The sequence below is a fragment of the Oncorhynchus gorbuscha genome, linkage group LG04 (genome assembly GCF_021184085.1).
Source record: "Oncorhynchus gorbuscha isolate QuinsamMale2020 ecotype Even-year linkage group LG04, OgorEven_v1.0, whole genome shotgun sequence".
Classification (NCBI taxonomy): domain Eukaryota; kingdom Metazoa; phylum Chordata; class Actinopteri; order Salmoniformes; family Salmonidae; genus Oncorhynchus; species Oncorhynchus gorbuscha.
The window spans coordinates 39,465,708-39,480,794 of NC_060176.1; the positions used below are offsets into that span (position 1 = coordinate 39,465,708).

A 15,087-nucleotide genomic window follows, 5' to 3' on the forward strand; every position below is an offset into this window, starting at 1 on the left:
ACCTTTTACACCTGTTGTTTTGGGTCATCCCTGGCTTGTGTGTCATAATCCTTCTTTTGATTGGTCTAGTAATTCTATCCTTTCCTGGAACGTTTCTTGTCATGTGAAGTGTTTAATGTCTGCTATTTCTCCTGTTTGTTCTGTCCCCTCTTCTCAGGAGGAACCTGGTGATTTGACAGGAGTGCCGGAGGAATATCATGGTCTGCGCACGGTCTTCAGTCGGTCCAGAACCAACTCCCTTCCTCCTCACCGGTCGTATGATTGTTGTTCTGATCTCTTCAAGAAGCGTTTTGCATCTGCTCCTATCCTTGTTGCACCTGACGTCACTAAACAGTTTATTGTTGAGGTTGACGCGTCGGGGGTGGGCGTGGGAGCCATTCTGTCCCAGCGCTCCGATACTGACGATGGGGTCCACCCTTGTGCGTATTCTTCTCATCGCCTGTCACCGTCGGAACGTAACTATGATGTGGCTAACCGCGAACTGCTCGCCATCCGTTTAGCCCTAGGCAAATGGCGACAGTGGTTGGAGGGGGTGACCGTTCCTTTTGTCGTTTGGACTGACCAAAGGAACCTTGAGTACATCCGTTCTGCCAAACGACTGAATGCGCGTCATGCTCGTTGGGCGTTGTTTTTCGCTCGTTTCGAGTTCGTTATTTCTTATTGCCCGGGTACTAAGAACACCAAGCCTCATGCTTTATCCCGTCTCTTTAGTTCTTCTGTGGCTTCTACCGATCCCGAGGGGATCCTTCCTGTTGGGCGTGTTGTCGGGTTGACAGTCTGGGGAATTGAAAGACAGGTTAAGCAAGCACTCACGCACACTGCGTCGCCGCGCGCTTGTCCTAGTAACCTTCTTTTCGTTCCTGTTTCTACTCGTCTGGCTGTTCTTCAGTGGGCTCACTCTGCCAAGTTAGCTGGCCATCCCGGCGTTCGAGGCACTCTTGCTTCTATTCGCCAGCGCTTTTGGTGGCCTACTCAGGAGCGTGACACGCGCCGTTTCGTGGCTGCGTGTTCGGACTGCGCGCAGAATAAGTCTGGTAATTTTTTTTCTGCTTCTGCTCCTGGTCTTGCTGGGTCTCAGTCTGTTCCCTGCCACCGCATCTCCCCTGGTCTTGTTCCTGCCCTTGCTGTGTCTCAGTCTGTCCCTAGTTGTTACTCTCCTGGCCTGTTTGGTCCTGTTTGCTCTAAAGCTTTCAGTTCTCTACCCGTGTCTCATTTTTTTTTTAGAGTAGTACCCTAGTTTCCCTTTTTATCGTTTTCCGTTACGGTCCTGAGGAGAGGAGTTGGGTTCTTTCTCGGGACGTGCTGGACCGTTTGTGATCTATGATTTCCTCCGTTGCCGCCAGTGTTCCTCCTCGAGAGCGCCAGGAGGCGCTCGGTGAGTGGGGGGGTACTGGCATGTTTTGTCTTATATTGTCTTGTCATTTTGCTTTTCCTTCTGTTCGTTTTCCCCCTGCTGGTCTTTTTAGGTTCGTTCCCTTTTTTCTCTCTCCCTCCCTCTCTCTCTTCTCTCTATCGTTCCGTTCCTGCTCCCAGCTGTTCCTATTCCCCTAATCAATCATTTAGTCTTCCCACACCTGTTCCCTATCTTTTCCCCTGATTAGAGTCCCTATTTCTCCCCTTGTTTTCCGTTTCTGTCCTGTCGGATCCTTGTATATTGTTCACCGTGCTGTGTCCTTGTCTCGCCCTGTCGTGTCGTGTTTCCCTCAGATGCTGCGTGGTGAGCAGGTGTCTGAGTCTGCTACGGTCAGTGCCTTCCCGAGGCAACCTACAGTTTATGGTCGAGTCTCCAGTCTGTCCTCGTCATTACGAGTGGAATTGTTTGCTATGCTTTGTTTACCGCTCCGATTTGTCTAGGAGTATTGCATATTTCCTTTACTGGAATAAAGACTCTGTTTTCGCCAAGTCGCTTTTGGGTCCTCATTCATCTGCATAACAAATATTGTCTATCTATGGTTTTTCCACAATACATTACTCCAATCGGGGAAAACACTTTAAATAAGGGCTGTGTTTCGTGTAGGCTTACTCTGGCATGATGTTTTGATAACCATGTAAATCTGTCTCGGACAGATTCTAAAATCCCCTATGGGAGAAATGTATGGTGGAAAAACGATTGGAACCATTTCCCTGATTGACCACGAGGTTGTATGAGTGTTATGACTTTGTCAGCTCGGGGATTCGATCTAGCAACCTTTCGGTTTCTGGACCAATGCTCTACCATAAAAAAGAAATCTATACATTAATATATATTTTTAAGTTATTCAAGTATAAATTACCAGAGTGACCATACATTGCCATAGATTACTTCTTAATTACTAAAATACTGAAGATTCCGCTAACTTTGGTAAATTACCGGTGGCTTTGCAACCCTACTGCAGTCACATTGAAAAGCATGATACAGAAGACTATGCAAGAAACTTTGACAATGGCAAATGGTGAATGCTCTTAAAGTACTTGGAAGGTCACGTTGAGCTCAACATAAATAGTTCAAAACCCGGAGGTGTTGGAAGAAAATTGAAATCCCCTATAAGTTCCCCCTTTGCAGCAGCGTGCTACCAGGCAATTTCTACCACCGTCTATCACTCACAATGCTCTGTAAATGGATCATTTAAGAAGTGGATGGGATTTAGTCTAAAGGTCGAGAGTAAGAGATAACCTTGTTTGATTTGTTTTCCTCCAATTGTAAACCCCTTTGCAAAGAGTTCATCTCAACTTGCCTCTGTTGTTGACGAACAGAAAGCAATTGCCATTCTTAAACATCTAGGTGCCAAATGCCTAACACTAGAATTTTTCCGTAATGATCCTGTCCAAGTGATGTGGATGGAGTACATAATGTTAGATCCGACTGTAGTCCGACTGTAATGCCTTTTAAATACAAACAACTGTTTTATTGCGCTGCTGGGGCTTAAACCATTTCTAAATAGCCAAACTAACTGCATAACTATGGCCAAGACAAAAAAGCAAAGAAACAAGTGCCAGTTTAAAATGGTGTCAAACACTACAATTGTACCAAAATGAAACTGTTATGGGTTTGCAGAGATTACCAGGAGAGTAGATAATGTGGGCCACTGGGTTGTTTAGGGCACACACAAAAATGGCTCTAACTGACAACAATAAAACAAGTACCAGTCTGAAACAGTCTGCTGCAAAACACTCAAATGTAACATTATGAACAGGCTGATGTTGCGATTGTGTACAGAGTAGATCATGTTAGAGGTCTGACATGGTATCCTTTTAGCAATACAGTGGTGAATCATAAGTCCTCATTCTCTTTTATTTCAGGGTAATTAATTATATCAACCCTGCAGTGATGGTAACTTCACAGATTTCAAATTGAAGCTTTATTGCTAATAAAAGGCCCAAATGTGAGACAATGATAACATTTCTGACGGGAAGGAGGGGCATGGTTTTTAAACAATTTAGTTATGATGGCTTCATCTAAATTCGGATTAACGGAGGTCCCATGATAAAAAAGGACCAACATCTGTGCCTAGTCCATTATGAGCTACATAGTGAATAATTTTAAACATCTGGCAACACTAATCTAAATACGATAGCTTCTATACAGCTCAGTGATATATTGAAGTACACTACATGAACATCTCATTACATTTCATTTCATCTCATTTACATCTCATCTCATTTGCTGCCTAAACAGCATCCACTCTTCTGGGAAGGCTTCCCACTAGATGTTGGAACATTGCTGTGGGGAATTGCTTCCATTCAGCCACAAGAGCATTAGTGAGGTCGGTCACTGATGTCGGGCGATTAGGCCTGTCTAGCAGTCGGCGCTCCAATTCATCCCAAAGGTGTTCGATGGGGTTGAGGTCAGGGCTCTGTGCAGGCCAGTCAAGTTCTTCCACACCATTCTCGACCAACCATTTCTGTATGCACAGGGGCATTGTCAAGCTGAAACAGGAAAGGGCCTTCCGTAAAGTTTACCCACAAAGTTAGAAGCACAGAATCGTCCAGAATGTAATTCATTGTATGCTGTAGCGTTCACTGGAACTAAGGTGCCTAGCCCTAACCATGAAAAACAGCCAAACTCCACCAAACTTTACAGTTGACACATTGAGGCAGGTAGCGTTTTCCTGGCATTCACCAAAGCCAGATTCGTCCATCAGACTGCCAGGTGTTGAAGCGTGATTCATCACTCCACTGCTCCAGAGTCCAATGGTGGAAAGCTTTACACCATTCCAGCCAGTGCTTTGCATTGCACATGGTTATTTTAGACTGGTGTGCAGCTGCTCTGCCATGGAAACCCATTTCAGGAAGCTCCAGACGAACCGTTCTTGTGCTGACATTGCTTCCAGAGGCAGTTTGGAGCTCGGTAGTGGGTGCAATGGTTGCTCCTAGACGTGTCCACTTCACAGTTGACCGGGGAAGCTCTAGCAGGGCAGAGATTTGACAAACAGACTTGTTGGAAAGGTGGAATCCTATGACGGTGCCATGTAAAAAAACACTGACCTCTTCAGTAAGGCCATTCTACTGCCAATGTTTGTCTATGGAGATTGCAAGCCTGTGTGCTTGATTTTATACACCTGTCAGCAACAGGTGTGGCTGAAATTGCGAGTCCACCAATTTCAGGTGTGTCCACATACTTTTGTACGTATGGTGTAATTGTATGCAGAAAATAGCAGATGAACAAACACCTGTGCTTAGTATCACCATAATCAGCTACCTGGTGTCACATCTGAAAGATGGCAACCGCACTAAATACAGTAGCATTTGTGCTGCTTATTCCGATTGGCATATCTACGTTATACTTACGTGCTTCTACATGTCATAATTAAATTAATTTTGCTGAAGAAAATATGCTCATGCATGATGTCACAGTTTTTTTTTTAAGTTGGTCTCGGCATTGTGTTGACCATTTTAGAAATGATGACAAGCATTCTTAACATGCTGTGCTTTGAGGCCTCCACCCAGTGACTTGCTAGGGGCGGCAGGGCAGCCGGCAGCAGCGTTAGAGCGTTGGACTAGTAACCGGAAGGTTGCAAGTTCAAGTTCAAACCCCCAAGCTGACAAGGTACAAATCAGTCGTTCTGCCCCTGAACAGACAGTTAACCCACTGTTCCTAGGCCGTCATTGAAAATAAGAATTTGTTCTTAACTGACTTGCCTAGGTAAATAAAGGTCAAATAAAAAAAAATGTGTCAGTGTTTGTATTCTGGTAATGTTTCCCATTTTACAAGTGAAGAGTCGTGCATCTGAAAATACAGTGTTTTGGGGCCAGTAGTTCACAATTTGGTATTGTTAACATATTTTCACTTCTCACTTCTCCCACACATTACGCCCATCCTTCTCTCCTCATCCCCCCTCCCCTCACACACACAACCAGCTACACACACTGTTGCTCCTTTCTTTCTTTCTTTCTTTCAGATGTGTGGCAGACAGAACATGATCTGTCCCTCTGCCCCTCCGCTAATTGTGTCCGTGTCTGCATGCTAGACCATGGTGTCACCTAGAAACACACACAATCACATGCACACTCAAATGTAAATGCGCACACACAAACACACACAGAGCAGGCAGGGACCAGGTAGTGACTCCAATGTGGCATATTGTCCTAAACACCCGGTTTTGATCAGGATGCACACATCTTTATTTACTGTTACAAGAGAGCATCTGTTCCATCCCTGCATAATGTTCTTTGGGGAAAACATTTAGGAACCTTTAGGAAAAGTACTCCGTGCCTGTATGTTCCTGGGGGGAAGCATTTAGGAGTGGTACCAACTTTTCAAATCCGGTCACCATTCAGTCAAAATGTAGGTCCTTAGATGACAGTAGGGAAGAGGTTTTAATGCACTCTCACCATACACAATCACTTGGGTTTACAACCACTTTGTGACAGCGCTTTGGGAAAATAACACCACATCACCTGATATGACTGATCTAAATTATTAATTTCAACATGATATAAGGGTGCATTTGTATGCATGAATGCATTTACAACAAATCGCCTAACGTACAAACATCTTGAATATATTAAGAACATGTTGAAATCCACATAGAAACAACAATCACTGATGTTGTGTGAGTAAAGAAAGAAAGAGGCCATTGCATCCCTTGAGATGCTCTGTGTCATCTATCTCAGAGAGAGACATCACTTCTCTTCCCTTCCTTTCCACACTCCTCTCCTCTCTGCTGAAGGATAATACTGTCATGTTACCCATCCGGGCCCAAACCAAGCCTCTTCAGAGTGAAGCCAGTATGATGGATTGCAGATCCCCTGGATTCCCTTTTTGCATGCCCTGTGTGCTCTCAAGGTGCTGCCAGGGTTGGGATAGGATGCCTCTATCATGCTGAGAGAAAGCCATGGATGGGGCTAGAGTAGTGAAGTAGTTCACACATACACACACAGCCAGGGATGTATGCAAATGAGCTGGAGGGTGTCAGGCTTGTCATGCACTGCTGCGCTAAGTAAACAGCGCTCTCTGGCTGCTCCCACTTATGTCCTCCTTACCCCTCCTCACCCCTCGCTATTATCTGGAGTGTTCTCTGTTCTCCCACATTGTTCATAGTCTTTTGTTTTGTTTTGGCAAATAATACAATTAGACAAGCGAGGATTATGCTTGATGTCTGCCGTTCATCACCAGGTTGTTAACTGTCTGGGCATATCTCCACCTCTGTCCGCCTCTCTATCTGTGTCACAAATGGCATAGTGCTTTGGTCAAAAGTAGTGCACTATATAGGGACTAGGGTGCCACTTGGGACTCAGACTTTGCATCCTTTTGTAAAGACAATTGCTTCTCCAACACGGAAGCGAGCCTGAGTCATAAGAGCTTGGGAGGATGTTTGACTTTGTATCGGCGCCATAAGACAAAGAGGTTCTTGGCTCATCTTAGACAGAGTTAAGATTGCTGTTGGACCATAACAGATTTTTCTCGTGGGATGCCAGTTTCTGAAACACCCGTTTCTGGAGTTGTGGATATGTGACATTGTGCTGTGTTGGGCTGTGTTTCGACACACCAGATAGGGGAGATTCAATGTTGAAACGCTAGCAAAGCTATCAAAGCTAGCAAAGCAAAATAAGATATATTTATTTGTGGATTTATGCTACATTTTGTGATTGTTTGATATGAAGGTTGGCACCAAAACGATAACAGTATTATATACTGTACGTATTCAGGTAACACTTTACATTAGGTTGCCCCTATTACTATGTAACTAGCACATTCATAACTGTGTTAACATAATAGTTTCATAGGTTTTACTATGTAACTACATGGTAATAGGGTTGTTGCGGAATCAGTTATTAAACAATTGGAAAAAGGAATGTGTAATTACACATTCACTTGCTGAAGGTTATTCCTCATGTGTGCCATGACCTGGCTCAAAGGCTATTCCGAATCAAGGGTATTGTAAGAACAATGTAGTTACATAGGATATACTTGTCTTTATCATGTCCCTAACCAGGAGCAAGCAACGTAAAGTGAAACCCAGTAGTGTATAAGCTTTATAATTACTTAGTTACAATGTAACAACCTTTGTATTTACAATGAAACAACCTTTGCAGACCATAGGCTATCCAGGAGATATTTGGAGACAGGAGGACATTCAATTAAATGCCAACAACAAATTAAGAGACAGAAATTGTATGTGACTTCCATTTTGTCTGCAGAGGACAGTTTGAGAGGTGATAGGTCAGTGTGACATAATTTCCTGGTAAACTCATACAAAATGGTTTACATTTAGCTTTTTTATATTTTGATCGAGGTAATTGGTGTAGTATGTACACGTAGCTAGCATTAAAGTGACCATGCAAAAATAATAAACAGAGAATAGCAGCAGCATAAAAGAGGGGTCTGGGTAGCCCTTTGATTAGCTGTTCAGGAGTCTTATGGCTTGGGGGTGGAAGTTGTTAAATGGTATCAAGAATATGCATATCCTTGCTTCAGGTCCTGAGCTACAGGCAGTTAGATTTGGGTATGTCATTTTAGGCAGATTTATTTGTTTTAAAGGGTCTTATCCTTTTAACCTTTTTGTTCACTATTTATTTACATGTTTGTACATTCAAAAGAACAATAAATAAATAAAAAAAGAAGCCAAAAGAACACTGACCTCTCACAACTCTCCTATGCAGCCAAGTGGAAGTTATATGTTATTTCTGTCTCTTTATTTGTCATGTTTTTAATGTGCAAAGTTCAATGTAAGTCTCCAAAATAGTGAAATAACATTGTAAACTAAATGTTTTATGAGTTTTATGATGATTTAGTAAAGTTTCTTAACTGAGTTGGAAAATGTGTTGACATTAGGCTACCAGTGCTTAGCTAGCCATCTAGTTAACGTAAACTCACCCCATTCCATGCAAATGTGCTCGACCGCAACATTCAAACATGGCTACAAAGTAAACTAATGGAACTGTAGCGACTGTGTTGACGTCAAAATTGGGGGTGTGAACTAGGTTTCTATTCAAGCATTGATAGACATGGTAATGGCTCTATAGTATTGGAGAACAGTAGAAAAACCTACCCTCCGTTACATCTTGACATGTCATGTCATAACGTACAGCACGCATAAAGCAACTATTTCTGTCTTACAATCTCTCTCCACCAGGTGTAGCACTTGTATCATCCTTTAAAAACAAGAAATGGACAGTGACGGTGGTAAGGGGGGATACCTAGTCATTTTTTTGCGTCATCATCATTCTCAAAGCCACTGTTTACTTCTAAGATCACTTTAGCACTGCCCTAAAAACCTGATTAAAATTCGACACAAACCTTCAAATAGGTATGTAATGACACATTATATAAACTCTATAGTGTTGTATTTACATTTTAGAGGCGATAAGGTGATAAGTTGGACAGATCGAGTGAAAAAAAGCAATTTTCCCACACAACATCTCTCCTTCTCACTATCACCCATTAGTTTCGCTTCCCCACCCGCCATTTAAAAAAAGACCCGACGGGGTTCATTGCCTGCTTAAATTATACAGAAACGGGCAGCGTTTAGATCATGTAATTGATTATGTTAGAATGGAGAGAAATTGTGCTTTACAGTGGTATTGACATTACAGTTGATCTGGAAGTATTATGTTTCTGGGGCGCTAAAATAAGGGCAATTGTACGGACCAAGGCAATGTACGAGTTTATGTGAGTTTACGTTAGCTAGCTACATTAGTGAATGATGGGGAAATGCTAGCTAGCTAGCTATCCCACCCTGTATTTTTACTAACTAAAATAGTTATTGCTTTGAGTCTGAAAAATGGTTGAATATGAATCTTTGTCAAATCTATTAAGGAAAAGTCAAACTGTCACGCCTTGGTCATTGTATTTTGTGTTTTTGTTATATGTTTGGGTAGGCCAGGGTGTGACATGGGTTTATATGTTGTGTTTCGTATTGGGGTTTGTATTATTTGGGATCGCGGCTGATTAGGGGTGTTGTTAGGCTTGGCTGCCTGAGGCGATTCTCAATTAGAGTCAGGTGCTTATCGTTGTCTCTGATTGGGAACCGTATTTAGGCAGCCTGAGTTTCGCTTTGTATTTCGTGGGTGATTGTTCCTGTCTTTGTGTAGTATTCACCAGATAGGCTGTAATTAGTTTCTCGTTCCGTTCTGTTGTTTTTTGTATTTAGTTTCAGTTATTTCATGTACCGCGTTTTCTGTCATTAAAGATCATGAGTAACAAACACGCTGCATTTCGGTCCGACTCCCTTCCTTGAACAGACGAATGCCGTTACACAAACTGTAAAAACATTTTCTTCTCTTCTTATTTCCCTTGGTTAGCCTATTGTCTGCAAAGGTTGTTACATTGTAACTACAAAGCAATTACAATGTCACTTCACTTTATATTGGTACTTTTTCCAAAACAGAAATAAACTTTATTGAAAAATAGCCGGTAGTTAATGACAGGGAGTGTCTTGTTACAATTGTTGTTACATGTAACAAGGTCCGGTTTTGGTTTCAATTATTAATATGGTAATTCACAGGTGACGTTCAAATGTTTATTTACAAAACAGGTGCATAGTGGAACAAGAAAATGTGTAATAACATCAGTAGTTACACATGTGGAATAACTGTCATCGAGTGAATGTGTAATTACTCATTCCTAGTTTAAATTGTGTAACTGATTCCTCAACCCTATTACCATGTAATTACATAGTAAAACATATGTAACTACTATGTTGTTGACACAGTTATAACTGTGTGGTTATTATTACACAGTTATTCATCACGGAAGTGTAAGCACAGTAAAAATAAGGTGCAAGAGGTGATGAGGGCAAAAATGGCTTTGGACTTCTGAATTCTGTTTGACAACACTAATGGCAAGGCAATTGACACAGTCCTAAAGATGTAGGATCTTAATTTGATCACCCTGTTGCAGGACAACTTTACTGCAATGCAGGAAATGTAAAACTTGTAGTGTATTTGAGGTTTTTAAAAGACTTCTGAGTTTTGCCATTTCCACCTTTACATTTCAGACTTTAAAAATGTGTCAACCCTTACAAAATTGTCCTTTAATTATAATCCACATTTCCTATTTCTGAATGATTATTTTCCTGCTGTAGCAAACTGTCTGTAATTACTATCCTACATCTCTATATAAAGAAAGCAGTCAGCAGGCAATAGTTAGTATTATAAAACTGATAACACCTGATTGGCTTAGACTATACTGTCATTCAAAAGATGCTATTGAAGAGCATTATAGAACATTATACCGGGAGCTGAGAAAACCAGGTCTCCAACATACAACGCATGGGTGGAAATAAGAAAATGAGCAGAGATGCGGTGAGGAGATACAAAGCCTGCTGCAGTTACAAAACAATATATTGCTATTGTTAGAGAAGCAGGTGGCTGGGAACTGGGAGGGAAAAGTGTTGTGATGCAGAAATAAAGAGTAGTGGAAGGAAACTGAACAGCTTTCTGGTGGCATAGTGTGTCTGGCTGAAGGCTGAAGAGGGAGATTGGAGAGAAAGTGCAGCAGGGGGCTGCTGTCAAGCCACACCACAGCTCCCGCGTAACAATGGCCAGGGATGAGCTGCTGCAACTGCAGCATGAAGAACAGGAGGGGATGGAGGGATGAGGGAGGGGGATGAAGAGAGGGAGGGATGGATTAAAACCGATTCGGAGGGAGGAAGAGAGGCACGGAGAGGGAGGGGAGGAGGAGGAAAGAGAGATGGAGTGAGATGGGGAGGAAAAACAGGAGTGGTGGAGAGAAGGAAGGAAGGAGGGAGTGAGTGAAGGAGGGTAAAGCTCATGCATTTTCCAGTACTTCACTACCTGTCATGGCAGAGCCTGGGATTCCAGTGATGCCTGTGGCAGCTGTGAATGGAAATCCACACTTAGGACAGGCGCTAGAGCTGGATTCACTGAGATTTGGACAATATCTGCCAATAACACCTGACACCTGACATGACATATTGGATTTGGCATCTCCTGCTGTCACACTTTGAAATCTTGATCTGCATTTGATGAATTAGTGAAATCGCTATACTTGTATCTGTGCTGTATCCACATGTTCCGGTGTTAGGTTAGCAATAACACATAACTCCTGTAACTCAAGCGGAAATAAATTACTTCTGGAAACAATTAGAAACACAACAGTGATAACTTATTTTAAGTGATCTCAAATACTATTTGAACCCAGTTCTACTCTCCACCCTGAAAACTAGCATCAAGATCTCAGCCTCTCAGCCAGGCACGAAAGGGTCCAGGCTCCCACTACACTTATCTTTACGCGACAGGCTAAATGTCAAACATTAGTTCCATCCACCCTATCAGCGTTTGTTGATTCTGCTTAAAAGCTACACACCCATATTTAATGAATCAGCTTCTTGGGACCCCTCTTCTCAATCGTCCGAGTCTTCATGCTTGCGTTAGAAGCAAGGAGGAAATGGGTCCCCAGGGGCAAATAATCACTGACGGTTTTCTCTTTAAAGACACACTGCATCACTAGTTAGGAGAGGACTATGTGAGAGCCTAGAGCAGGGCTCTCCAACCCTGTTCCTGGAGAGCTACCGTCCTGTAGGTTTTCGCTCCTACCCCAGTTTATAAACCAGCTAATTATTAGAATCAGGTGTTCTAGATTAGAGTTGGAGTGAAAACCTACAGTACAGTAGCTCTCCAGGAACAGGGTTGGAGAGCCCTGGCCTAGAGGGTGTTCCACTGCCTTTTTATGCTGCAAATTATTTGGGGATTACTTACTGTAAATGTAAAGGAAAGTGCTGTAATGGTGATTGGATGGATGGTATATGTATTGAAGTTCAATATTAGGCCAGTGTCTAATTACAAAAAATGACCAGGAGATCAGGGAACAATATTGTAAAGTTTTTGTTTTGCTTTAGAGGAAAGCAAAATCGACAACCAATCAAGAGATAGGCAGAGATGTTCACATTTACAAACCATTTACAAATCACATTTATATTGAAATTAAGATGAAGTATTTTTATGTACTTGTAGAACTGACCCACTCATCTCTTCTTCTCTCTCCAGGGGGCCGACTCCTGTTCCTTGTGTTGTGGTTAAACCTGGTGCCTCAAGGAGCAGAGGGCTGCCCGGTCAAATGTGTGTGTTACAGTGAGCCACGGCCCACCGTGGCATGCCAGCAACAAGGACTGTTCTCCATCCCCAATGAGATCCCTGTGCAGAGCCAGCGGATATTCCTCCAGAGCAACAAGCTGACCGTGGTCCGCTCCACCAGCTTCAGCTCTGTGCACAACCTCACCGTCCTCTGGATGTACTCCAACAACATCAGCCACATCGAAGCTGGGGCCTTCTATGGTCTGGAGCGGCTGGAGGAGCTGGACATTGGGGACAACAGTAACCTGAGAATCATCAGCCCCACGGCCTTCAGGGGCCTGTCCAAGCTCCACACCCTCCACCTGCACAGGTGCGGCCTGTCGGAGTTACCTGTTGGAGCGTTCCAGGGACTGTTCTCCCTGCAGTACCTTTACCTGCAGGACAATAACCTACTGGCCCTGCACGATGACACTTTCCTGGACCTGGCCAACCTCACCTATCTCTTCCTGCACAACAACAAGATCAAGACCGTATCGGACCACATGCTGCGTGGCCTCATTAACCTCGACCGCCTGTTGCTGCACCAGAACCGGGTGATCTACGTCCAACCAAGAGCATTCAGTGACCTGAGAAAACTGACCACACTGTTCCTGTTCTACAACAACCTGACCGTTCTGACTGGGGAGACCATGGACCCGCTGGGGTCCCTCCAGTACCTGCGTCTCAACGGGAACCAGTGGGTCTGCGACTGTCGGGCCAGGACCCTGTGGGACTGGTTCAAACGCTTCAAGGGCTCCAGCTCAGAGCTTGAGTGTAACGTCCCACTGGAGTTGTTTGGGAAGGACCTGAAACGGCTGAAGAGTGATGATCTGGAAGGGTGTGTGGAAACTCCTCAGATCCAAACCCAGCTTTTCAGCTCCAACCTGTGGTCTGGAAAATTTCCCTCCACGGAATATCCTCTGGGAAATGGAATTCCCAGGTGTTGTCTTCCAGATAATGATAAGTCCTCTAGCATCTCCGAGAAAACCATCCCTGACCCCTCATCCTACAACAGCCGCCAGATCACCAACAACCCCCTCAAGGAGAAGGAGAACATATCCAAGACCAAATTCAGAGAGCAGGAGCGAACAAAAAATGAGACCACCCGGAATAAGCAGAGTCTCAACGACGGGCCTCTGGGGACTCTGTCCAACAACCTTGACCAGTCCTTAGTCCAACTGCAAGATCTGGAACCTTCTACAGCCCCAACCAGGAAGAAAAAGAAGTGCACTAAAAAACCCAAATCCGATGCACAATGTCTCAAAGGCCATGGATCTACAATGCAGGTGGAGCTGAGTTGTATCTTCATGTCCATAATCTGGTTCTGGTTCTCTATGGTCATGTCTTAGGACATTAGGGCCTGGGATGGGATTCATGCTAAATAAACATTGTTGGGACTCACAGATTGTTATTAATGCTCATGACAATGATACAGAATCTATCTGCAGTCATCTCTGACCTCCACTAACAGCCCAGAGACTGATAACACAGGAAGTCAGGTTTGGACCCATCGCCAGGGTAACAAGGACTTACGATAATAAAGAAATTAAACAAAAAAGGATGCCTTTACAGAACATGTCTCATCTAATGTATATAACAAATCAGTGCCCAAAATTGTTTGTTCTGTATGTACTGTACCTTGTCTAAGCTACACCACTTTGGAGACTCTCCTTATTCCTTTTTCTGTCTCAAAAGCTTTTACTGCTGAGACAGTGACTGCTTAGACAGACCACAAAAAAATGAATAAAAAATGACATGAATTCAGAGGGTCTGAACGAACACAAAGAACGTTTAGGGTCTGTTTGTTGAAAAATAGATTTTCACTCCCCCATTATTTATTCAAAAAGTGTTGCATTTGTCGGGTACTGTTATGTTTTTTATGTTTATAAGTAAAGACAAATGTTTATTCTCTCCCCAGTTTGAGTTGTGTTTTCATCACAGTATGGGTACGGGTAGCATTGGCTAAAATAATGCTGTCTAAATGTTTCACAGAGATTGCAATGGAATCATAGATATGCATTTTATTTTACTTGTGTACAAGTATGAATATATTATGAATAAAAGTTATCCTTTGCTATAGCTGGTTGGTTATTGATGTGTTCTTTTTAGGCACTGGAGGACTGCTCTCATTTAATCACACAGAATTCAACAGCATTAAAGATAATCACTCATGACTACTCAATCATAAACTCAGCACAAAAAGTAACGTCCTCTCACTGTCAACTGCATTTATTTTCAGCAAACTTAGCCAGTTGAAGCTAGGGGGGCGCTATTTCATTATTGGATTAAAAAAAACGTGCCCGTTTTAAGCACAATATATTCTCACAAAAAGATGCTCGACTATGCATATAATTGCCAGCTTTGGAAAGAAAACACTCACAATCATTGGAAGATTGGCCATAAGAGACTACATTTGCCAGGGTCCCGTCCGGTGTCCTTTGTCTACGTTGGTGCGTAACTCTCAGTGGCAATAATTTTACCATGCGACACAGACAGAGAAGTATCATTCCTGGAAGTGTGCATCATTGAAGAGATATGTGAAAACACCTTGAGGATTGGTTCTAAACAACGTTTGCCATGTTTCAGTCGATA

General features: G+C 43.0%; 1 protein-coding gene across 1 annotated transcript in view; it reads left to right on the plus strand.

The window, feature by feature from the left end:
* The window catches only part of LOC124034055 (reticulon-4 receptor-like), a 122,486-nt gene extending 107,912 nt beyond the window's left edge, over window positions 1–14,574 (plus strand). The window contains exon 2 of the mRNA XM_046346762.1: window positions 12,430–14,574. Coding sequence (XP_046202718.1) covers window positions 12,430–13,844 — 1,415 coding nt within the window. The 3' untranslated portion in view covers window positions 13,845–14,574. The remainder of the gene's footprint in view (window positions 1–12,429) is intronic.
* Window positions 14,575–15,087: the final 513 nt, after the last annotated feature.